This window comes from Ascaphus truei, chromosome 3 (assembly GCF_040206685.1).
Source record: "Ascaphus truei isolate aAscTru1 chromosome 3, aAscTru1.hap1, whole genome shotgun sequence".
Classification (NCBI taxonomy): domain Eukaryota; kingdom Metazoa; phylum Chordata; class Amphibia; order Anura; family Ascaphidae; genus Ascaphus; species Ascaphus truei.
The window spans coordinates 83,645,249-83,668,589 of NC_134485.1; the positions used below are offsets into that span (position 1 = coordinate 83,645,249).

Here is a 23,341-nt window from a genome sequence, read left to right on the forward strand (position 1 = left end):
AGAGATGAAACAAATGTCTTTGAAGATGATATCTTATCTGATATCCCCATTGAAGCCCATTTTAAACAACTAGAAAATCTGTTATTGGTTGAAACCAAACAATGGTTAGAGCGTAACACTATCCAAAGATATCTGGATTGCGGGAGAGTACCCCGTGGGAGAGTACCCCGTGGGTTACGTTTAAAAAAAAAAACACATTTGGGAGAGATACCGTTCACTTTATGAAGGAATGGGATAGAATTCAGGAGGAATGCTCTAGAGAACTAATGATGTTGATCATCTTTGAGCGTAGTAAATCAATTGCTGCTCTAGAAAAAGAAATAGGTAATAAAATTCTAATTTTGGAACCTTTAATTATCAATACTGATTGTTCCAAATTGGAATGCGAACTCAAAATGACTTTAGAGTCAACAACGGAGGAAATTATGCTAAACAAGCAAAATAAATTTTATCGTGATAAACACGATTATGATAATGGTCGACAAAAAGATTGGAGTAGATTTGAAAGAGAAAAAGGCAATGTTACTAATGGCCAAAATCCCCCTAGAAAATATCAAGGTGGACAACACCAGAAAAAAAGGGACAATAGCCATCACATTGAAGGGGAGAGGGGCCAAAAAAACAGCCTAAAGAAAATCGCAAATCTTACAAAAGCTACCCCAAAAAAACACAAGACAAACAATATAGACACTATAACAAAAGGAGAGATAGTTCAAACAGCAACCCATAAAGAAACATATGGTAGAGAAACATACTCTAAAGATAAACACCATGAACGCAAGAGGGCCAATACACCCCCTAGGAAGGACTCTGAGCAACAATCTCCGAAACGATCCCTTTTTCTGGAGGAACTCAAGTTACGGTACTTGGGTCCAACAGAGAAAGGGAGTACAGTAAGAGAGAAAGGGAGTACAGTAAGAGAGAAAGAGAAAAAATGTCTAGAAACACCCAGGTCACAGATAAGACATCATTCACACGAAGAGGAACAGGGGGGGGGGGGGGTGTAAAACCCAAGCAAAGAAGGGAATCAGACTAGACTTAAAGAACGAATCAATTACAGGCATTTTTAATTTATCCTCAACTGAATTAACCCTATGTCAAAAGTTAGTCCTTAGCAAAGGCCTTAAATTTTCCCAATTTTGTGGCCCAAATGGGTTCCAGTTGTTTACAGATTTACATAAATTTACTAGGAACCTGACACTTAAAAGACATTTCTTGAAAAAAGAAATAGGAAATGAACTTAATGATAATGATATAAAGTCGGATTCTACAGTTGAGGATTCAAATCTGACATTATGTCAACATAGCAATTTTAAACCAAAGCAAAGGCAGTTTTATAGATTCGTTTTTCAATGTGGTGAATAATGAATTTACAACATTGGTAAAGAATTTCAAACCATCTGATATTTTACATAATCTCAGTTATAATGAGCATTTAGCTCTAAAAGAGTTGCAGGATAAAAAAGATCTGATTATAAGACAAGCAGATAAAGGTGGGGGAGTTAGTGCTTCAAAACCGTAAGGACTATGAAACTGAGGCAATACGCATATTGAGTGATTCTATAAATCATGGGAAACTCACTCAGGTTCCTACAAAACAGTTCTTATTAGAACTTAAAAACCTTCTCGATGAAGCTGTCGAGTCCACAGTGATTACAAAATCTGAATATCAATTTCTATATGTCCAATTTCCTATCATACCAGTATATTATCATCTTCCCAAGATACACAAGACATTAATCGATCCACCAGGTAGACCTATAATCTCCGGAATTGGGTCATTAACATCCAACTTGTTTCAATATGTAGACTATTTCCTACAGAAATATGTAAAACTGTTGCCATCATATATTAAAGATACAACTGCTGTTTTAAATCTAGTTAAAACAATCAAATGGCAAGGAAATTATAGATGGGCGACATTTGACGTCCAGTCCCTCTATACATGCATTCCCCATAATAAAGGTATCGAGGCCATTAAAGAGACATTAACACAAGACATAGACCTACACCCATTGAATTGTGAATTTATTATTGATGCCATCAGTTATATTCTGTCACACAACTATTTTCTATTCATGAATCAATTTTTTTATCCAGTTGTGTGGCACAGCTATGGGGACACGATTTGCTCCCAGCTCTGCCAATATATATATGGGGGCATGGGAAGATCGTTTTATTTGGCATAATAACCCATTTGCAGATAAAGTTATTGTTTGGCAGAGATATATTGATGATGTCTTGTGTGTCTGGGAGGGTGATGATATGACTTTGGATCTATTCAAGGTCTATCTTAATAATAACGATTTCAACTTGAAATTCACTTTGGTGACCAATACCTGTCAGGGCGTGCTCACCACAAACGAGACGGGACCGCGGTGCTGAGGTGGGATAGGATATAACGCCACCCACAGCCACGAGGGCACGTCTTGAGAGTAGAATGGTCTGGGAGTCCGGATCGGGGCAGGAGAGGTACGGGTGGTAGAGGGTGCTGTATGCAAAGTCCGGGGTTAGAGATAAGGACGTAATCGTTTACCGTTTGCCAGGATCGGGATTCCAGAGGTGTGGAGAGTCGTGTTGCCGTATGCCGAGTTCGGGATGCCAGAGGTGCGGGTAGACGTAGCGGAAGCCGGTTCGGTACACGAGGAGGACTGCAAAAACAAAACAGGACAAGACAGGACTAGGGAGGCAGAGAGTGATGAGAACAACTGGTTCTATGCTCAGCCAACGAGTCAGTGACACTGTTAGGTATATATAGGAGAGCGGGTCCAATGGCAGCGCAGTAAGGTAGGGGTGTGTGGAAGGGCCTGGCTACGGCAGGGATAGGTCCAGCATGAGTCCCAGGGGAGGAGCCATAAAGCCCAGTAGTCAGACTGCATTGGATTGCATATATAACAAGGTAGAAAAGTAGCTACCGCTCACCTTTTGTAAAATATTAACATGTACTGGTAATGAAGAGATAGGGTGCATACGGGATGGGTGGTGTACTAGAATATGGTGAAAGATCACAAGGGTGGCATAAAAGACTCCTATTTGCACTCGCTAGACCAGAAATGCTAGGCTAGGAAAAATTCAATCCTGGGAGTTGCCTCCATAGCCATACATAAACAATTTATAAAATCACATTTATTAAACATATATACAATAGATCTTTTTATCTAAAACACCACTGTGTGGCTCCAGGAAAATACAGAGAAAGTGGGGGTTGGGGGATAAGTACTTATAAAGTTAACCAATCAATGAGAGACTCCAATTGTATTCAGGACAGTATATGAAAAATCTATATACTCTTTAGTAGACTCCCCACCATAATCCTCTATTGGTATTGATTACAGCATGTAACCTATATGGTGTGGATAAGACTCCCATTACCCTGAATTTTTCCTGGCCTAGCATTTCTGGTCTAGCGAGTGCAAATAGGAGTCTTTTAGGCCACCCTTGTGATCTTTCACCATATTCTAGTGCATTGGATTGAAGCAATGGTTTGAGGTGCTGTGCCTTTAAGGGGTTGGTGCGGCTCCGTGTGGCCGCGCCTCTGTGTAGCTGTGCTTGCGGCCGCGTGACCGAGCGTAGCCGCCGGACCGAGAGTAGAAGGGGAGCTTTGGCGTGCGCGCGCGCGCCCACGTGGAGCCGTGATCGGCGTTACGGAGAGAGGCTGCCTGCGTGTCGCGGGAGGACCCGTCGGAGCTGCCGGTAAGTGAGGAGCACGCCGAGGGCGGCGTGACTCCCAGACCCTTACAATACCAACCTGATAGATTTTCTGGATCTGAGTCTGGAATCCAGAATAGGTCAAAATATTAATACCAGAACTTTATTTAAGAAAGTGGGCACGAACAGCTTCTTATTGCCATCCAGTAATCACAAAAGATCCTGGATTGACAATATACCCTTAAGTCAGTTAATGCGTATCAAACGTAATTGTAGTCTTCAGACTGATTTTGAGGTTCAATCAACCACTTTATTGGAGAGGTTCATTGAACGAGGGTACGACAAGGCCCTGCTAATTAATTCTCTAGAGAAAGTTGACAATATGAAGAGGGAGTCATTATTGCTACAGAAACAAAAAGAGAGCAATGATAATACAAGTGACAACAAAATAAAAGTTCCATTTATTACAGAGTTTAATTCGGTCAGTACAAACATTCAAAAATTATTAATAAAAATTGGAACATTTTATGTAATGACCCTATTCTTGGTCCTTCTCTCCACCCCAAACCCAGTTTCATTTACCGTAGGGCTAAAAATGTGAAACACTATCTGGCACCAAGTGATATCGGACCTCCGATTACTACATCTTCGGAGATACCTTGGATGCCAAAAAAGCCCAACGGAAATTTCAGCTGTGGAAAATGCAAAGCATGTAATATGCTTAATTCAGATCGCAAACAATTCCAATCAAATACTACCAAAGAATGTTTTACTGTAAAAGATTGCATATCCTGCAAATCTACATATTTGTTATATCTTCTGCAGTGTCCCTGTGGATACCAATATGTTGGACGCACAAAAAGATTTCTTAGGATAAGAATTCTAGAACACGCTAGAAATATTAGATTAGGTCTTGAACAACATAGTGTCTCTAGGCATTTTAAGTCCAAACATAGGGGCCTATGCAGAGAGCAGCGAATTTTAAAATTGGCGAATTTATTAAAAAGTAGCTTTTTTGGAGAGTTTTATTCTCCATATGCAGAAACGTGCGAATTCTGCTATGTTTAACATGGATGCGTGTGGCGAGTTTAAATTGGCGAGATGCGCGCTTCAGAAACGTGTAAAAACAAATTCGCGCCTTTTTTTTCCCTTTGCAATGGCCGCGAGCGGCAGCTTCTTGCCAATTTTTTCTGGCGAGGCAAAAAGGAGACAATTGCGCCATTTTATTGGCGCGAACAGCCGCTAGATGCCGTTCGCGCCTCTCTGCATTTGGATATTTTTAAAACTGGCGAGATTGAGGTTCTCGCCAGCCGCGAGGCGAGTTTTACAAATAGAAAAGAAAAATTGGCGCGTTTTTCGGAACTCGCCATTTTCTGCTGCTTTCTGCGCGATTTTCTCCAAAAAATGGCGAATTTCGAAATAGCGCTGCTCTCTGCATAGGCCCCATAATTGTGATTCTACATTATTAAAATATATTGGTATCCAGATTGCCTCACCAGGGAGACGTGGTGGGGACAGAGATAAAATGCTTTCCAAACAGGAACGTTTATGGATTTATAAAATTAAGATTGATGTTTGGTCATTATTTTGATCTTCCTGTAAACTCTTTATTATTCACCATTGCTAATGTCAGTTCATGAGTTTTTGTCTTTTTTATATATTTTTAATATGTCTAGTAATTCGAGTTCAATCCACCCCAAGTTCCATTCTATTTCTCTCCACTATGTCTATGGGTTTGTGGTGATTTCTTATTTGACCTTACCATAACACTAATTAATATTATAAAGTATCACCATATGTCATTTAATGTTATTAATTCTTGTCTCTTTATTTTTAGAGTATTTTTTTCGTTTTACGATGTGTGTTTTTTAAATAAAATGTGGATATGTAATATTATTTAGTATGCATAATGTTAACCCTGTATATCTCCGGATGAGGGGCCGTTCTGTTTAGTTATAGCCAATCAAAGGAGAGATACATGCTTCTCCGGGTGAGGGGCAGTTCTATTTAGTGTGGCCAATCATAGGAGAGCTACAGGTATATGAAGCGCCCCTACAGTTACCTCCAACATTCCCTGATGAAGTATACATTTATACGAAACGTGTAGGAAGAGGGCGCGTTCCATATTCTATACCTACTGAGGCTCTGATTCTCAGAGCAGCATTGACTCTGTTCGGGACATTCACTAGGCTGTTTTGCCTAAGACGTAACGCGACGCGGACTTCTGAACGATGCCAACCGATGACGTCACAGACACACGTGGAGTAACCCGGAACCGGCAAGAGGAATCCTCTCTACAACAGCGGCAGCTGCGCCCTCACCGTGAAGTGAGGAACTGCAGACCGGAGTGGAGAGAGTATACCTCTGGCCCCTGCTACTGGAGGAGAGAAACCCAAGCTACCACGGCGTGTTCCAGTGTTGCAGTTCTTCGAGTGGTAACCTGTCCCTAACATGTCCTGCTGTTTATTTTTATTCTTGACTAGCTGAGAGACCCGGCGTTGCCCGGGATGTAAATGCGTAATAGGTAGTATTATTTATAAATCGTGGAACAATAGGTGAGTATTTGTTGCAAAGGTTGGATAATAATATTGAAAAGAAAGATGTAATAAAATGTAATACGATGTTGTTTAAAAATGTTTTATTGTAAACACACCACAGTACAATGTATATTTTGGTGACATAACAGATGTAAAATGTGAGGCGTGTGTCCTGCTAGGGTGTGAGGCGGCGGGTTGGCACATGGGTTGTGAGTGCTGTCTGTGAGTGGGGGTCCTGCTAGGGTGTGAGGCGGCAGGTGGCGCGTGGGTTGTGAGTGCTGTCTGTGAGTCGGGGGCCTGCTAGGGTGTGAGGCGGTGGGTCAGTGATGTCGGTGCATAGGGGCGGGAGGCAGCAGGTGTGTGTGGCGGCAGGTATGTGTCGAGTGTGGCGGGTGTCTGTTGAGTGCATGCAGCGGCTGTGAGGCGGTGGGTGAAAGGCAGAGGCGGGCGGAGTAAGGGCGGGTGAAAGGCAGAGGCGGTGGGCGCGAAAGCAGAGGCGGGGAGGCAGGAAGGCGGGCAGGAAGGCGAAGGGGGTGGGGGGTGGGTAGGGGGTGAGGAGGGTGGGGAGGGGGGAGGGTAGAAGGGGGGAAGGGGGTGGGAGAGGGGAAGGGTGTGGGAGGGGAAAAGGGTGTGGGAGGGGGGAAGGAAAGGGGAGGAGGGGGGAGGGAAAGTGGAGCGGGGGGGGGAAAGTGGAGCGGGGGGGAAAGTGGAGCGGGGGGAAAGTGGAGCGGGGGGGAAAGTGGAGCGGGGGGGAAAGTGGAGCGGGGGGGGAAAAGGGGAGCGGGGGGGAAAGGGGAGCGGGGGGGGGAGAAGGGAGGCGGGGGGGGAGAAGGGGAGCGGGGGGGGGAGAAGGGGAGCGGGGGGGGGGAGAAGGGGAGCGGGGGGGGGGGAGAAGGGGAGCGGGGGGGAGAAGGGGAGCGGGGGGAGAAGGGGAGCGGGGGGGGAGAAGGGGAGCGGGGGGGGAGAAGGGGAGCGGGGGGGGGAGAAGGGGAGCGGGGGGGGGAGAAGGGAGCGGGGGGGGAGAGAGGGAGCGGGGGGGGAGAGAAGGGGAGCGGGGGGGGAGAAGGGGAGCGGGGGGGGAGAAGGGAGCGGGGGGGGAGAAGGGGAGCGGGGGGGGAGAAGGGGAGCGGGGGGGGGGAGAAGGGAGCGGGGGGGGGGAGAAGGGGAGCGGGGGGGAGAAGGGGAGCGGGGGGGGAGAAGGGGAGCGGGGGGGAGAAGGGGAGCGGGGGGGAGAAGGGAGCGGGGGGGGGGAGAAGGGGAGCGGGGGGGGGAGAAGGGGAGCGGGGGGAGAAGGGAGCGGGGGGGGAGAAGGGGAGCGGGGGGGAGAAGGGGAGCGGGGGGGGAGAGGGGAGCGGGGGGGGGAGAAGGGGAGCGGGGGGGAGAAGGGGAGCGGGGGGGAGAAGGGGAGCGGGGGGGGGAGAAGGAAAGCGGGGGGGGGGAGAAGGGAGCGGGGGGGGGGAGAAGGGGAGCGGGGGGGGAGAAGGGGAGCGGGGGGGGAGAAGGGGAGCGGGGGGGGAGAAGGGAGCGGGGGGGAGAAGGGGAGCGGGGGGGGGGAGAAGGGGAGCGGGGGGGGAGAAGGGGAGCGGGGGGAAGAGGGGAGCGGGGGGGGAGAAGGGGAGCGGGGGGGAGAAGGGGAGCGGGGGGGAGAAGGGGAGCGGGGGGGGAGAAGGGGAGCGGGGGGGGAGAAGGGGAGCGGGGGGGAGAAGGGGAGCGGGGGGGAGAAGGGGAGCGGAGGGGGGGAAAGGGGAGCGGGGGGGGAAGGGGAGCGGGCGGGGGGAAAGGGGAGCGAGGCGGGGGAAAGGGGGAGCGGGGGGAAAGGGGAGCGGGGGGGAAAGGGAGCGGGGGGGAAAGGGGAGCGGGGGGAAAGGGGAGCGGGGGGAAAGGGGAGCGGGGGGAAAAGGGGGGAGCGGGGGGGAGAAAGGGGAGCGGGGGGAAAGGGGAGCGGGGGGGAAAGGGGAGCAGGGGGGGGAAAGGGGAGCAGGGGGGGGAAAGGGGAGCGGGGGTAAAGGGGAGCGGGGGGGGAAAGGGGAGCGGGGGGGGAAAGGGGGAGCGGGGGGGGGAAAGGGGAGCGGGGGGGGAAAGTTGGAGCGGGGGGGAAAGGGGAGCGGGGGGGAAAGGGGAGCGGGGGGGGGGGGGAAAGGGGAGCGGGGGGGGGGGGGGGAAGGGGAGCGGGGGGGGGAAGGGGAGCGGGGGGGGGGGAAAGTGGAGCGGGGGGGGAAAGTGGAGCGGGGGGGGGAAAGTGGAGCGGGGGGGGAAAGTGGAGCGGGGGGGGAAAGTGGAGCGGGGGGGGGAGGAGCGGGGGGAAAGTGGAGCGGGGGGGGGAAAGTGGGAGCGGGGAGGAAAGTGGAGCGGGGGGGAGAAGGGGAGCGGGGGGGAGAAGGGGAGCGGGGGGGAGAAGGGGAGCGGGGGGGGAGAAGGGGAGCGGGGGGGGAGAAGGGGAGCGGGGGGGGAGAAGGGGAGCGGGGGGGGAGAAGGGGAGCGGGGGGAGAAGGGGAGCGGGGGGGAGAAGGGAGCAGGGGGGGGAGAAAGGAAGCGGGGGGGGAGAAGGGGAGCGGGGGGGGAGAAGGGGAGCGGGGGGGGGAGAAGGGGAGCGGGGGGGGAGAAGGGGAGCGGGGGGGAGAAGGGGAGGGTGGGGGAGAAGGGGAGGGGGGGGAGAAGGGGAGCGGTGGGGGAGAAGGGGAGCGGGGGGGAGAAGGGGAGCGGGGGCGGGGGAGAAGGGGAAAAGGGGCGGGGAGAAGGGGGGGAAAGTGGAGCGGGGGGGAGCGGGGGGGGGGAGAAGGGGAGCGGGGGGCGGGGGAGAAGGGGAAAAGGGGCGGGGGAGAAGGGGAAAAGGGGCGGGGGAGAAGGGGAGCGGGGGGGAAGTGGAGCGGGGGGGGAAGTGGAGCGGGGGGGGGGAAAGTGGAGCGGGGGGGAGAAGAGGAGCGGGGGGAGAAGGGGAGCGGGGGGGGAGAAGGGGAGCGGGGGGGGAGAAGGGAGAAGGGGAGCGGGGGGGGAGAAGGGGAGCGGGAGGGAGAAGGGGAGCGGGGGGGGGGAGAAGGGGAGCGGGGGGGGGAGAAGGGGAGCGGGGGGGGGGAGAAGGGGAGCGGGGGGGAAGGGGAGAGGGGGGGGGAAGGGGAGCGGGGGGGGGGAAAGGGGAGCGGGGGGGGGGGGGGGAAGGGGTGTGTGGGACGGGGTGGAGAGCAGTGGGCATATGTATTGTCATAATTAATGTATGTGCTTGCCCCCCCCCCCTCCGTGCATCCGACCCCCGGCTGGTTCGGCTGGTGGGCCCCCCCCCTCCCCGTGACTTCCCCCCCCCTCCCCGTGACTTCCCCCCCCCCCCCCGTTCCCCGTGACTCACGCTCCCTCCCCCCCCCCGTGGCGCCCGCTTGGTTCCCCGATGTGGCCGTCCGGCTAAGTGAGGCGCATTGCAGGCGGTAGCAGGAAGCGCCCTGTGTGGGCCTGAGGCGCGAGGCTGCGCGGGTGGGCCTGAGGCGCGAGGCTGTTACTGGCGCTATAAGCTGAGGCGGGACACGTAGTGCCTTACCTGAGCGGGAGGTAGCGCCAGGGAAGTAAGGGAGCGGCTGCGGTAGGAGGGCCGCCCTTCCCGTCCGGAGCCGGTGCAGGGCGGCGCACGTGATGTGGGGGGGGGCGGCGGACAGAGGGTGAGGAGGGGGGTGAGGGGCTCCGGAGCAGCATCGTGCGGTGGATGTTCGGGTGAGTGTGGGGGGGGGGGAGGTGAGGGGCTCCGGAGCAGCATCGTGCGGTGGATGTTCGGGTGAGTGTGGGGGGGTGGGTGGTGAGGGGCTCTGGAGCAGCATCGTGCGGTGGATGTTCGGGTGAGTGGGGGGGGTGAGGGGCTCCGGAGCAGCATCGTGCGGTGGATGTATGGGTGAGGGGGGTGGGGTTGTTTTGGGTGTGCTCCGGGGATGTTCGGGTGAGGGGGGGGTGTGATGGAGCATCGTGCGTTGTATGTTCAGCAGCGTGCTTTGCTGTTCGCTGTTCGTGTGAGGGGGGGGGGGGTGATGGAGCATCGTGCGTTGTATGTTTGGGTGAGGGGGGTTGGTGATGGGCTGCAGTAGCGGGAGAGCTGTGGCGTGCGTTCGTAGTGTGCATGAGGTTGGGGGGGGTGGTGGTGGAGGGGGGTGCATGAGGTTGAGGGGGTGGTGGTGGAGGGGGGTGTTTGTAAGAGGCAGTGTTGCGCTGCTTGTTCGTGCGGTGTGTGGAGGTGAATGTTGATATAGAGATTCTGTACCTGATCTGTGGTAGGAGGCGGTGAGGGTTTTGTGGGTTGAGAGGTCGCCCCAGAGCAGTGAGGATTGTCAGTGAGGGGTGGGACAGTGTGGTCAGGGGTGGGACAGTGTTGAGGTGGAGTGACAGGCCAAAGGTGCAATGCGATTGGCCCTAGGGACACAGGGCATGCAGACAAACATACAGACATTTCAGAAATATATAGTAGATGTACGTGCAATACTCATCTTTATCATAAATATATATTTTTAATTCTACTACACTATGAGGTTTTTTTCCGCCGTTTTTCTTTTCGTTTCTGTACTAGCCTTGGTATGCTGAGCCATCCCATGAAAACAGCAGCATCTACCTCATCCTAATCAGGTTGTTTATTTCCTTAAAGGGTCACATTTGCCCTAGCCCACAAAGCACTTATTCACAATTTATGAGCGCAGATCACTTTTTTTTCACTCTGGGTTAAAACAGTAGCTGAGATTAAATCTCCATACATTTCTCGTATTCAACTGTGCAGAAAATTGACATTTGCATTAAAGACATACGGAGTGACAAAATGAGCTCTCAATTCATAATGTGATAACTCTATAACTAGATTTGAGACTTTGTTTTAAAAATATTTATTAACTAGCTGATATACCCGGCGTTGCCCGGGATAGAATGGTCCTGCTCCCCCTCTCTGTCCACTCACCCCCTATCTCTGCTCCCCACTGCCCTCTCTCTGTGGGTGAGTTAGTGACTGGGTGGGTGAGTTCGTGACTGGGCGAGTTAGTGAGTGGGCGGGTGAGTTTGTGAGCGGGCAGGTGAGTTAGTGAGTGGGCGAGTTAGTGAGGGCGGGTAAGTGAGTTATTGAGCGGGGTCTCAGCTAGTGACTGGGTGGGTGAGTAAGTTAGTGAGTGGGTGGGTGAGTTAGTGAGTGGGTGAGTTAGTGACTGGGTGGGTTGGTGAGTGAGTTAGTGGGTGGATGAGTGAGTTAGTGAGTGGGTGAGTTAGTGACTGGGTGGGTTGGTGAGTGAGTTAGTGGGTGGATTAGTGAGTTAGTGGGTGGGTGAGTTAGTGACTGGGTGGGTGAGTGGGTGAGTTAGTGACTTGGGTGGGTGGGTGAGTTAATGACTGGGTGGGTGAGTGAGTTAGTGACTGGGTGGGTGAGTGAGTTAGTGACTGGGTGGGTGAGTGAGTTAGTGACTGGGTGGGTGAGTGAGTTAGTGACTGGGTGGGTGAGTGAGTTAGTGACTGGGTGGGTGAGTGAGTTAGTGACTGGGTGGGTGAGTGAGTTAGTGACTGGGTGGGTGAGTGAGTTAGTGACTGGGTGGGTGAGTGAGTTAGTGACTGGGTGGGTGAGTGAGTTAGTGACTGGGTGGGTGAGTGAGTTAGTGACTGGGTGGGTGAGTGAGTTAGTGACTGGGTGGGTGAGTGAGTTAGTGACTGGGTGGGTGAGTGAGTTAGTGACTGGGTGGGTGAGTGAGTTAGTGACTGGGTGGGTGAGTTAGTGACTGTGTTGAGTTAGTGGGTGGGTGAGTGAGTTAGTGACTGGGTGGGTGGGTGAGTGAGTTAGTGACTGGGTGGGTGGGTTAGTGACTGGGTGGGTGGGTGAGTTAGTGACTGGGTGGGTGGGTGAGTTAGTGACTGGGTGGGTGGGTGAGTTAGTGACTGGGTGGGTGGGTGAGTTAGTGACTGGGTGGGTGGGTGGGTGAGTGAGTTAGTGACTGGGTGGGTGGGTGAGTTAGTGACTGGTTGGGTGAGTTAGTGACTGGTTGGGTGAGTTAGTGACTGGGTGGGTGAGTTAGTGGGTGGGCGAGTTAGTGACTGGGTGGGTGGGTTAGTGACTGGGTGGGTGGGTTAGTGAGTTAGTGACTGGGTGGGTGAGTCAGTGACTGGGTGGGTGAGTTAGTGACTGGGTGGGTGGGTGAGTTAGTGACTGGGTGGGTGAGTTAGTGACTGGGTGGGTGGGTGAGTTAGTGACTGGGTGGGTGAGTTAGTGGCTGGGTGGGTGGGTGAGTGACTGGGTGGGTGAGATAGTGACTGGGTGGGTGAGTTAGTGACTTGAGTGAGTTAGTGACTGGGTGGGTGGGTGAGTTAGTGACTGGGTGGGTGGGTGAGTGAGTGACTGGGTGGGTGAGTTAGTGACTTGAGTGAGTTAGTGACTTGGGTGGGTGAGTGAGTTAGTGACTATGAGTTAGTGACTTGGGTGGGTGAGTGAGTTAGTGACTGGGTGGGTGAGTTAGTGACTGCATGGGTGAGTTAGTGACTGGGTGGGTGGGTGAGTTAGTGACTTGGGTGGGTGGGTGAGTGAGTTAGTGACTGGGTGGGTGGGTGAGTTAGTGACTGGGTGGGTGGGTGAGTTAGTGACTGGGTGGGTGGGTGAGTTAGTGACTGGGTGGGTGGGTGAGTTAGTGACTGGGTGGGTGAGTTAGTGACTGGGTGGGTGGGTGGGTGAGTTAGTGACTGGGTGGATGGGTGAGTTAGTGACTGGGTGAGTTAGTGACTGGGTGGGTGGGTGAGCTAGTGACTGGGTGGGTGAGTTAGTGACTGGGTGTGTGAGTTAGTGACTGGGTGGGTGGGTGAGTTAGTGACTGGGTGGGTGGGTGAGCTAGTGACTGGGTGGGTGTGTGAGTTAGTGACTGGGTGTGTGAGTTAGTGACTGGGTGTGTGAGTTAGTGACTGGGTGTGTGAGTTAGTGACTGGGTGTGTGAGTTAGTGACTGGGTGTGTGAGTTAGTGACTGGGTGTGTGAGTTAGTGACTGGGTGTGTGAGTTAGTGACTGGGTGTGTGAGTTAGTGACTGGGTGGGTGGGTGAGTTAGTGACTGGGTGGGTGGGTGAGTTAGTGACTGGGTGGGTGGGTGAGTTAGTGACTGGGTGGGTGAGTTAGTGACTGGGTGGGTGAGTTAGGGGGTGGGTGGGTGAGTTAGGGGGTGGGTGAGTTAGTGGGTGTGTGAGTTAGTGACTGGGTGGGTGAGTTAGTGACAGGGTGGGTGAGTTAGTGACTGGGTGGGTGAGTTAGTGACTGCGTGGGTGAGTTAGTGACTGCGTGGGTGAGTTAGTGACTGGGTGGGTGGGTGGGTGAGTTAGTGGGTGGGTGAGTTAGTGACTGGGTGGGTGGGTGAGTTAGTGACTGGGTGGGTGGGTGAGTTAGTGACTGGGTGGGTGAGTTAGTGACTGGGTGGGTGAGTTAGTGACTGGGTGGGTGAGTTAGGGGGTGGGTGAGTTAGTGGGTGGGTGAGTTAGTGACTGGGTGTGTGAGTTAGTGACTGGGTGGGTGAGTTAGTGACTGCGTGGGTGGGTGAGTTAGTGACTGGGTGGGTGAGTTAGTGACTGGGTGGGTGGGTGAGTTAGTGACTGGGTGGGTGGGTGAGTTAGTGACTGGGTGGGTGGGTGAGTTAGTGACTGGGTGGGTGGGTGAGTTGGGTGAGTTAGTGACTGGGTGGGTGAGTTAGTGACTGGGTGGGTGGTTGACTGGGTGAGTTAGTGACTGGGTGGGTGAGTTAGTGACTGGGTGGGTGAGTTAGTGACTGGGTGGGTGAGTTAGTGACTGGGTGGGTGAGTTAGTGACTGGGTTGGTGAGTGAGTTAGTGACTGGGTGGGTGAGTAGTGAGTGACTGGGTGAGTTAGTGACTGGGTGAGTGAGTTAGTGGGTGAGTGAGTTAGTGGGTGAGTGAGTTAGTGGGTGGGTGGTTGAGTGAGTTAGTGACTGGGTGGGTGAGTGCGTTAGTCACTGGGTGGGTGAGGAATGAGTGACTGGGTGGGTGAGGAGTGAGTGACTGCGTGGGTGACTGGGTGACATTTCGCCCTCCCCCCCCATACCGGAGGCGGCGGCCTGAAGATAGCAGGCGAGCCGGCATTCCTCCCCCTGCATCCCCCATATGTAATGCGACGACATGAAGCTAGAGGGCAGGCCGTCATCCCCCCCGCACTCCCCATACCTCACGTGACAGCGGCATGCAAATAGTTAGCGTCCCGGCAACCCCCACACTTCAGGCGGCATGAAGATAGCGGTTGGGCATCCCCCCCTCACGCGGAGAGGAACCTTTGGGGAGGCGGCAGGTTGTGTGGGAGGCACGGGGGGGGGATTGACTACAGTCAGCCCCGCTGCGGCCGCCACTGCTCTGCTCCCCCCGCCAGCATGTAAAGGGCACGGAGAGGGTGAAGTGCGCGCTGAGGTGTGTTTCAGGCGGGTAAGGAGACGGGAGAGGGAGGTGAGCTGGAGCGCCGGGGAGTGAGGGAGGTGAGTTGGAGCGCCGGGGAGTGAGGGAGGTGAGTTGGAGCGCCGGAGAGTGAAGGAGGTGAGTTGGAGCGCCGGGGAGTGAGGGAGGTGAGTTGGAGCGCCGGGGAGTGAGGCGAGTGTGATGGGGGGGGGGAGAGAGTGTGTGTATGTGTGTGTGTGTGTGTGTGTGTGTGGCCGAGGGGGAAGACAGTGGCAGTTGGGTGACGTCAGACCCACAATCTGATTGGCCAGAGGCTGAGGACCAATCAGATTCACCGCAGATAGCACTAACCTTTCGATTTTATATATTAAGACAAGATGGCCAAAGAAAATGATACAGCTGTCACATGACAGACTAGAGTTGTGTAATATTTCTGATCTCATGGGTAGAAGACGAGGTAAAGGAGTTCAATCTCTTCAGTATTGAAAGCTCAAGTTATTTTTGTTCTGTTCATACAAGTTCTAAGGAGAAACACTTAAGGAAACTGAAATATTTCAGCTGTAGACATCTATTCAAATAGGAGAAGCAGAGATGATTGCATCAACTTTGCATTACCCTGCTTGTCGCCATATTGAACAGGAATGTATAAGAGGTCCTCTGCATCACTGATATATATATATATATATTTTTTAATCAAGATTTCACTATTAATTAGATAAAGTAGTGCCTGCATGAACGCACCTCATAACTAAAGATTCCATATCAACACTGACGGTAAGGGCAACCAGCCTCACATAATATAGGTGATCCTGGCTGGCCCAAAACCGTGTATAATGGCTGCCTCCATGAGGCTCATTTTTGGCCTGTGTATTATGTGTTTTGTGTAACCTCTTCCAGAAAAGAGCATTATCACTTTGTGATATCTGGAAGGGGGGAACTGGGATTGTATAAAAGCACTTTTATGCCTTGTTAGTGTTTTCCCCGCACAGTTCGTAAGACAGCAATGTCCTGTGTGTTAGCATTTTTCTGTGGGCAGACACAGTAATTCACTTATCTGGGCTGCATACGGAGAAATGCTGGTTTGTGGCAGAGCTTGAAAACCTGGACAATGGTGAGTGGGGTAGAACTGTGACTTGTGCCTGGGAACTAGTTCCTGGCTCTGCAGAGCCTTTGTTCTCCGAGATGCTAAGGCGCCTACCCCGCAGGGGGTATAAGGCTAGTCAGGGAAACTGTTGCCGTGTCTCAGCCCCGTAGGCACGATTCCCATTGGCTAGTTTGAATTTCCTGCTTACCAGTAGCTCACTCCCCAAGGGGCGGTCCAGAGTCCCTAAACCGCCCCTCTGATTGGTGCAGCCGGACGACCCCTCGTCCTCCGATTGGCTGCACCGTCACGATCTGTGCTCTGATTGGTCGGTGGCATCTGCTTCAGCAAAAAGACCAAGGCCTATATAAGGGGCACGGACGATCAGAATACCAGACCATTCGAGAGTTAATCCTGGAGCGTGGATCGGAGACTGACATCATGACTGGCGGGCTATTCGAAAGTGCTATTGGTTGAAGAGCACGGAGAAGACGCTGTTCAGGGCAAGCCTACCGAAGCGGGCCCCTGCACCTAGTTCAGGCTAGATTCTTCCCCCTAAGGCCCCAGTTGGCTAGTTACACTGCGATTGTGTTATTTGTATGTTTGCTGGCTTACCAGAATAAACTGTCGTCTATTCAACAACTGGTGATAGTGATCCCGGTGGAAAAGGGGTTAAAAGTTCTGGTCTCCCATGACAAACACCACTTGGCTACTAAAATTATTTAGAATGTTCTGTTCCTTATGTAACATATATACATGATATATAAACACAAAAAGAAAAAAAGAAGGGTCAAAACAAAGGAGCAGTCATAGTATGTAATGGGAAAGTAGAAAAATGGACTTTATTAGCAATGCATCATAAAAACACAAGAGACAAACTCAAACACATACCACATAATAAACTGCTGCAAAATATAACTTATAATAACTAAACACACACCAACCCCTAACCTGGAAAGACCAAATAATAAGAGTTCTAACAGGACATAACAGAACCAGGGGAAAGAAAATTCCCCGAGTAGTGTAACAAAGATTGGCCGATCAAAGAATAAATGAGAACTCAAAATAATTAATGGACAAACCAGAGCACAAAATAATTAATCAAAAACCTGCAAGTCAGATAACAAAAACATTACAGATACTGCATGAAATAACACAATAACATAACAGGCACAGAAACATAATTACTGGGGAAAGTTTGTGTAACATACAGCAAAAAATACCCAAATGACTAAGAAAATAATAATGGTGGTACATAGCAAACAAGTAGTAAGCAGGATAAAGGGGAAGTCCAAATGTAGCACAAAGTGCAGTCAGAGCAAACCCCCAATGATCAAGGCAAAGGTAGGGTAAACAGTAAACATGAGCCGACAGCCCGGCAACAGTGAGCACTAAAGCGTAGGGCAGATAAGGCAGTAAGGAAGTCCCCATGAACTGACAGCCCAGCAACAGTGAATACTACAAGCATTAGGCAGGCAAGGGAGTAAGGAAATCCCCATGAGCTGACAGCCCGGGAAGTGCCCCCTCCGGAGTTATTACTGGATAATCATTACGTCGAAACGCGTAGAGTCTGGCTCGTTAGCCATCTTACAGGAGGAAGAGAAGCACAGGGAGTCTCGGTGGTGTCTTTCGTTCCGGCGAGCTGTGACGACACGATCCGGAAGTGACGTCACGGTGTCCAGACGCACGAGAGAGCTTAGAGCAGTGTGTACCGGGCGGTGAGAGATTGCGACACACTAAAGACCCCGCTGCATACTGCCTTTACTTTTACGATCTATGTAAGCCTCCATTTGTGTCCTTTATTTATAAAACTTTGTTATTCTATCTGCACCGTGGCTATTTTCTCTTTTTCATGAGATTGCTGTCCGTTTATACCGCACCTGACTGGGGTGTTTCACGGTTCCAGACAGATTCAATGCTTTAAAATCTACTTCGTTTGTGAGTAGTGATTTGGCAACCCCTTATATTTTTATCGACACTTTGTTACTGTATTACACTATATATATTTTTTCTTTTTTGGGTATCCGCGACGCTCCCCTGGAATTCGATCAACAATGCACCTTCAGACTTTTGAAACAGTCTTTTCTGCAGGGTCGAGTGATAAGTGGTTTTTACCTTTGTATTCACGATTTACACCCACTGAATGTTTATCACTATTTGATTTATTTATTCACTTTATTGTTTTAATTGATTTATTTAATCACTTCATAGTTTTATTGATTTATTCACTTCACTGTTTCATTGGGTTTAGTAGAGCGCCATCTAGCATTTGTTTTTAGTGTTTAGGATACTTCTAACTGAATTCCTAAAAACAACACATGCATTCTAGACTCCTTCCACATTGAGGTTATTGTATTTTGTAAGTATTTTCTAATGCTGTTTTCAGTTATAAAGCCATTTTATTGACACTCAAATATAGATAGAAATGATAAACAGTCAAAATAATGTGTTATATCAAACAAAATATATACAAAAACGTAAAGGCAGGGCCTTTGCCAACCTAAAGAGTTAATGTGTGTCTATTGTAACCGACAACTGATAGTGTTGCACTGTGACACCGCCAAGATCCAATCTAAAATGGCTGCCTCCTTGGAAATTGGTTTTCTGCAGGTTCAACTCAAGGTTTTCACAATGTTCAGAAGCAAAGAAAGTCTATTATTCCTAACTCCGATTGTGTATGGGCCCATGTAGGTGGGAATGAAAGACAGCGAAACGGACAGTAGCCTCATTTCCTATTATGAGCCAACAAGAAGAATGTTTTTACAGCACAGTATGGAGGACCAGCAATTACAAGAGCAGATACCGGAGTGCTGTAGGGCGTAAAGGCCATCACATAGATTCATTAATCTGACAAACGTTATACTGCAGCCTCGCGTTAAACTGAAGTTAACACAGGGTCATCGTACAATAACCTGCGAGGTGTGCTCAGTTTCTCTATTGTAATCGGACAAGGGCTGAAATATCGGGCGGCCAAATTAGCTGGGTGAGAAATAACGTCCCGATTGAACTGGAGCTACAAAGCAAAATGACACAATACATGACAGGTTACAATGTTATTAGCCTGAACTGTACCCCTCGCGAGTACCGGGTTATTCCTGAACAAAATGTATTGAACTCGCATAATAAAAAGGAATCGGCCTACCCTTTTAGCTTAAGTTTCATCATTTCAGATGTGAAAAGGTTTCAAAGTTAACCTCTTCACTGCTATAGGGGCCAGTGAAGCACTGGATGAATGTAATACAATGCACACAAAGCACGGGCCTGGCCTTCATGAAGAGAAATGTGTTGCAGCTGCTTCTAGCAGCAAAGAGTTTAGGTCTGAAAGCCTCAATTTAAACAGCTAAAAATAAATGATATGGGATAGACGGGCCCCTATTTAGTAAGCAATGCTTTTCCATAGGACACCCACCCCTCCCCCCCTGCTTCGGAGGAGACCATCCACTTGAATAGGCCATGTTTACCTAGCAGTGCTAAAAGTTGTCTTATGAAGTTGTCACGGCTTAGTAAATATGTTCCACAATGCATTATCCTTTCATTAGGGCAGTGTTTTCCAACTCCAGTCCTCAGGGAACCCCAACAGGTCAGGTCTTAAGGATATCCATGCTCCAGCACAGGTGGGTCAATCAGCAGCTCAGTCATTTTGACTGAGCCACCTGTGCTGGAGCAGGGATATCCTTAAGACCTGACGGGGTTCCCTGAGGACTGGAGTTGGGAAACACTGCATTAGGGGTTGATATCGAACAATTAAAATAATGCTGCAGTGATTCTAAAGAGGACATTAACGCTTGAAAGAAATTATCCTGAGTAATCTTTAGCCATAGACCTGAGCAAATATTACCTATAAATATTGGTTAATTCCCTTCAAGTGTTGGTCTAGTTGTGATTTGCCACAAATAAAGTCTAGTTTTAGTAAAAAGGTGTGAGACTTATATGTCCTGTAGTGCAGGTCTTACTTTGTGTATTCTCCCTTGGAAAACAGAACAACTTGATGGGATTTTCATTTGTAATAATACCTGTGTTAACTGCTCATCTGCCATTATTTTTTAACTGGAGAAAAAAAAAGTCATGATCACAGCAAACTATAGAAGGCCACATTTCATACCACATTTTGTACCCAGATCATTTCTGAAATCCCACATCCGGATAATTTATCACATCTCTCGAGCTCTGCTCTTTCCCGTGTCAATTCTAATTACCAAACATACAGAACACCTACAAGCTCATATTGAACCCCCAAAATACCCACAACATATATATATATATAAGCATATAAGTTTCACAGAGGAGTGCTACTGAGCATGGCAATATATATATTTAAAACCAAAGACATAACATAAAACACAGACAAAGCTCAGTGCACATCCAGTAAAACTTATACACGGTACAGTGACTAAATATACATGTATAGATAACTAATAAATCAAATGGTCTTTTAGTTTAACATTTTGGCTAAATTGTTGTAAGCCCCTGAGCCAACTGCACGGCAGACCACGTTTCAAGGGTCCCTAACACTAATATAGATTCTTAATAACCTGTGCATTGCCAGGAAGAATGATTTATAATAAATCTGTCAAAATTAGTTGCAAAGTTCTGTATGTTTTATAATTCTTGTAAATTACATATATATTTAGGCACTGTACCATGTATAAGTTTTACTGGATGTGCACTGAGCTTTGTCTGTGTTTTATGTTATGTCTTTGGTTTTAAATATATATATTCCCATGCTCAATAGCACTCCTCTGTGAAACTTATATGCTTATATATATGTTGTGGTTATTTTGGGGGTTCAATATGAGCTTGAAGGTGTTCTGTATGTTTTATAATTCTTGTTCAGCTGGTCTTAGCTGATTGGAGGGTGGCAACCTCCTACCTAATTGAAGCTCACTCCCTCCCACATTTAAATGGTTAAAAGCTCACTCCATGGCATCTCCCACTCTGAGGGGAACTTGCTTGCATACAGTGTGATTGTGACAAATCTATTACAGAGTGCTTTTCCTGGTAATGTACAGGTTATTAAAAGCTTCAATCAGACTTAGAACTTTGCAACTAGTTATCTATACATGTATATTTAGGCATTGTATATATGTATATTTAGGCACTGTACCATGTATAATATTTACTGGATGTGCACTGAGCTTTGTCTGTGTTTTATGTTATGTCTTTGGTTTTAAATAATTCTAATTACCAACCTGAGTTTGGGGATGTGAGGGCTTCCATAACCCCTGCAACTGGTGGCTTCCATTGTGTGGTGAAATATTTATGCCGGATAAGTCCAACTTTGATGTTCTTGGGTAATGCTGAAAATCCAAAGCCATCGTTATACCTTTGGAGAAACACAAAAAAAAGCAGAAGATGAGCATGGAGCCCAGTGTATGCCCTCGATCAATGCTTCTCAGTCTCGCTCTATCACAATGTTTATACATCACATCCCACCTGGATTTTATTTTTCATCTCGATTTTAACAAGTAAAAATCAGAATCCCATTCTCAACACGGCAGCTGCCTTTCTGAGACGTCTAGAGGGTCTCTTTCATATCAGAAATCTGACTAATAATGGATAAATCTATATAATGGTTCCCAGCACTCAGTATGAAAAAACAGACACAAGCATCAATATGTGAATGAAAATGATATATTCAAGAGTAATACAGATCAAAAGCCAACCCTAATGGGGGCTAGGTAGGAATTAAACATTTAACTAATCAGTAAACAATGGGTAAAAAAATGTATTACCTTGACCAGGCCGTTTGTTATACTTTGTCCTCCCCCCCCCTTTGTTTTTTACTATGTTTTGTTCCCTACTGTATGTATTCCCTCCATCCCCCTCCCCCCTTTTTTTTACCCATTGTTTACTGATTAGTTCAATGCTTAATTCCTACCTAGCCCCCATTAGGGTTGGCTTTTGATCTGTATTACTTTTGAATATATCATTTTCATTCACATATTGACGCTTGTGTCTGTTTTTTTCATACTGAGTGCTGGGAACCATTATACAGGCAGTCCTCGGTTATCCGACACAATGCGTTACTCAAAATAGCGTTGTAAAGTGAAACGTTGTAAAGCGAAACACGTTTTCCCATAGGAACACTGTTAAATGAAAGGTTCCGTTCCTGAAGGCATTTTTAACACAAAAATACACCAAATATTTTATGCAGGCAATAAGATATGCAGCACACACATAAATTATATAGTGTATATACATATAATATAACATAATAAATAATATATTATATAGTATAATATAATATTATATAGTATAATATTATATATATACGCTCTTACAACGCTTTGCAACGTTGTTTATGTGAATGTGTATATATATATACACACATACACAACGTTGCAAAGTGTCATAAGAGCGTTGGATAAGCCATTTTGGCGTTGTAAAAATGAACATAGGTATGCATTGCATAGCGTTGGATAAGCCATTCGTTGTAAAGCGAAGCGTTGTAAAACGAGGACTGCCTGTATAGATTTATTGGTTATTGCTTTGAGGGGGTTAGGGTCCCTCTCTGTGCCCGTGCACCACTACATTTATTTTCTTATTGTTTCACATCACCTGTGGTGGAGTGCTGCCTTTCTCACATACTTTTTGTATAACTAATAATGGGTTGCAGTGTAGAAGTGTTCATTTGCAGACCTGCCATATTCATTTTTATTTTCAGCCAATCTTACATGTTTTGGCTCTGATTGGTATCAATATTTTCCCATTAAAAAAAAAAATTGTAGATTCACCAAACCGCATTTATTGCATCGCCCGATGACATTTCTAGATATGTCAACCTCCAACTACTTATCAGTGGGGTTTTTGGGAGATGACTTATATCAGTGAGACGAGGCCAGTCTGAATTTGTTCTAGGATTTGCTAACCCACAGTAGACAAGAGATATCGTCATGTATGTAACACATGGAGGGCAGGCCTGTACGGTTTCACTATTACATCACAACATCGGATCGCACAACGTCATGACACGGATCACACAGTATCATGACAGTTCATCGCACAGTATCATAACAGATCTCCCTTGTTGCTCCATTGAGCATTACAACGAATGACCTATGAGTTACTAAGAGACATCAGGGATATATCACCTGTGTGTCTGGATCCTCTGATGGTGGGGAGGCTGGTGACTCCAGCGCCTCACACCCGCTCCGGGCCGCTCTCTGTCCCCAGCCCACACATAATTAACCCGGTGACACAGATACCCAGCAGTTGAAACTGGCGCCATGACAACAGCCGAAGGGCCTGATGGGAGCAGCTGGCACTAAGTCTCAAATCAGTTTCTACGAGTCGCCGCACGGACCAAACCTCATCGAATGCGGCCTCACGCGGGCGGGAATAGTTCAGCTAACAGGCTCAACGATAAAATATTCGGAAAAGTTCAAGCCCTTTGACGGCCATTATCCATTTGGCAAACGTATAACAAAAATATATATGTGACAATAGATGGAATATAGACGTGTTCACCAAACATACACACTTCAGCTATATTTGATTGAAACAGCATTATCCACGTAGGGCTGACTCGTCATTTCCCAAACCAAAGATGGTCGTCATTAGCGCCTTACGTAAGTGACGCAGCAGTTCCATCTGCGCCTCAAACCTCTCTTTCACACCAACGACCGTGTCACGTGGATAAAGTCTGTGCCCTTGCGGAGTGTAACATTCTTGGGGGGGGTCATTGTAATCACTTTAACATCAGTATGTA

General features: G+C 48.9%; 1 protein-coding gene across 3 annotated transcripts in view; it reads right to left on the minus strand.

Moving 5' to 3' along the window:
* Window positions 1-23,213, minus strand: part of KIAA0753 (KIAA0753 ortholog) — a 78,589-nt gene extending 55,376 nt beyond the window's left edge. Inside the window, exons 1-2 of one of the 3 annotated variants that reach the window (XM_075594418.1) lie at window positions 22,725-23,213; window positions 20,823-20,956 (exon numbers count right to left, since the gene is read on the minus strand). In XM_075594418.1, the coding sequence (XP_075450533.1) occupies window positions 20,823-20,956; window positions 22,725-22,861 (271 nt within the window). In that variant the 5' untranslated portion in view covers window positions 22,862-23,213. The remainder of the gene's footprint in view (window positions 1-20,822; window positions 20,957-22,724) is intronic. The other 2 variants (XM_075594419.1, XM_075594420.1) reach the window with 2 other exon arrangements.
* Between the last annotated feature and the right edge of the window lie 128 nt (window positions 23,214-23,341).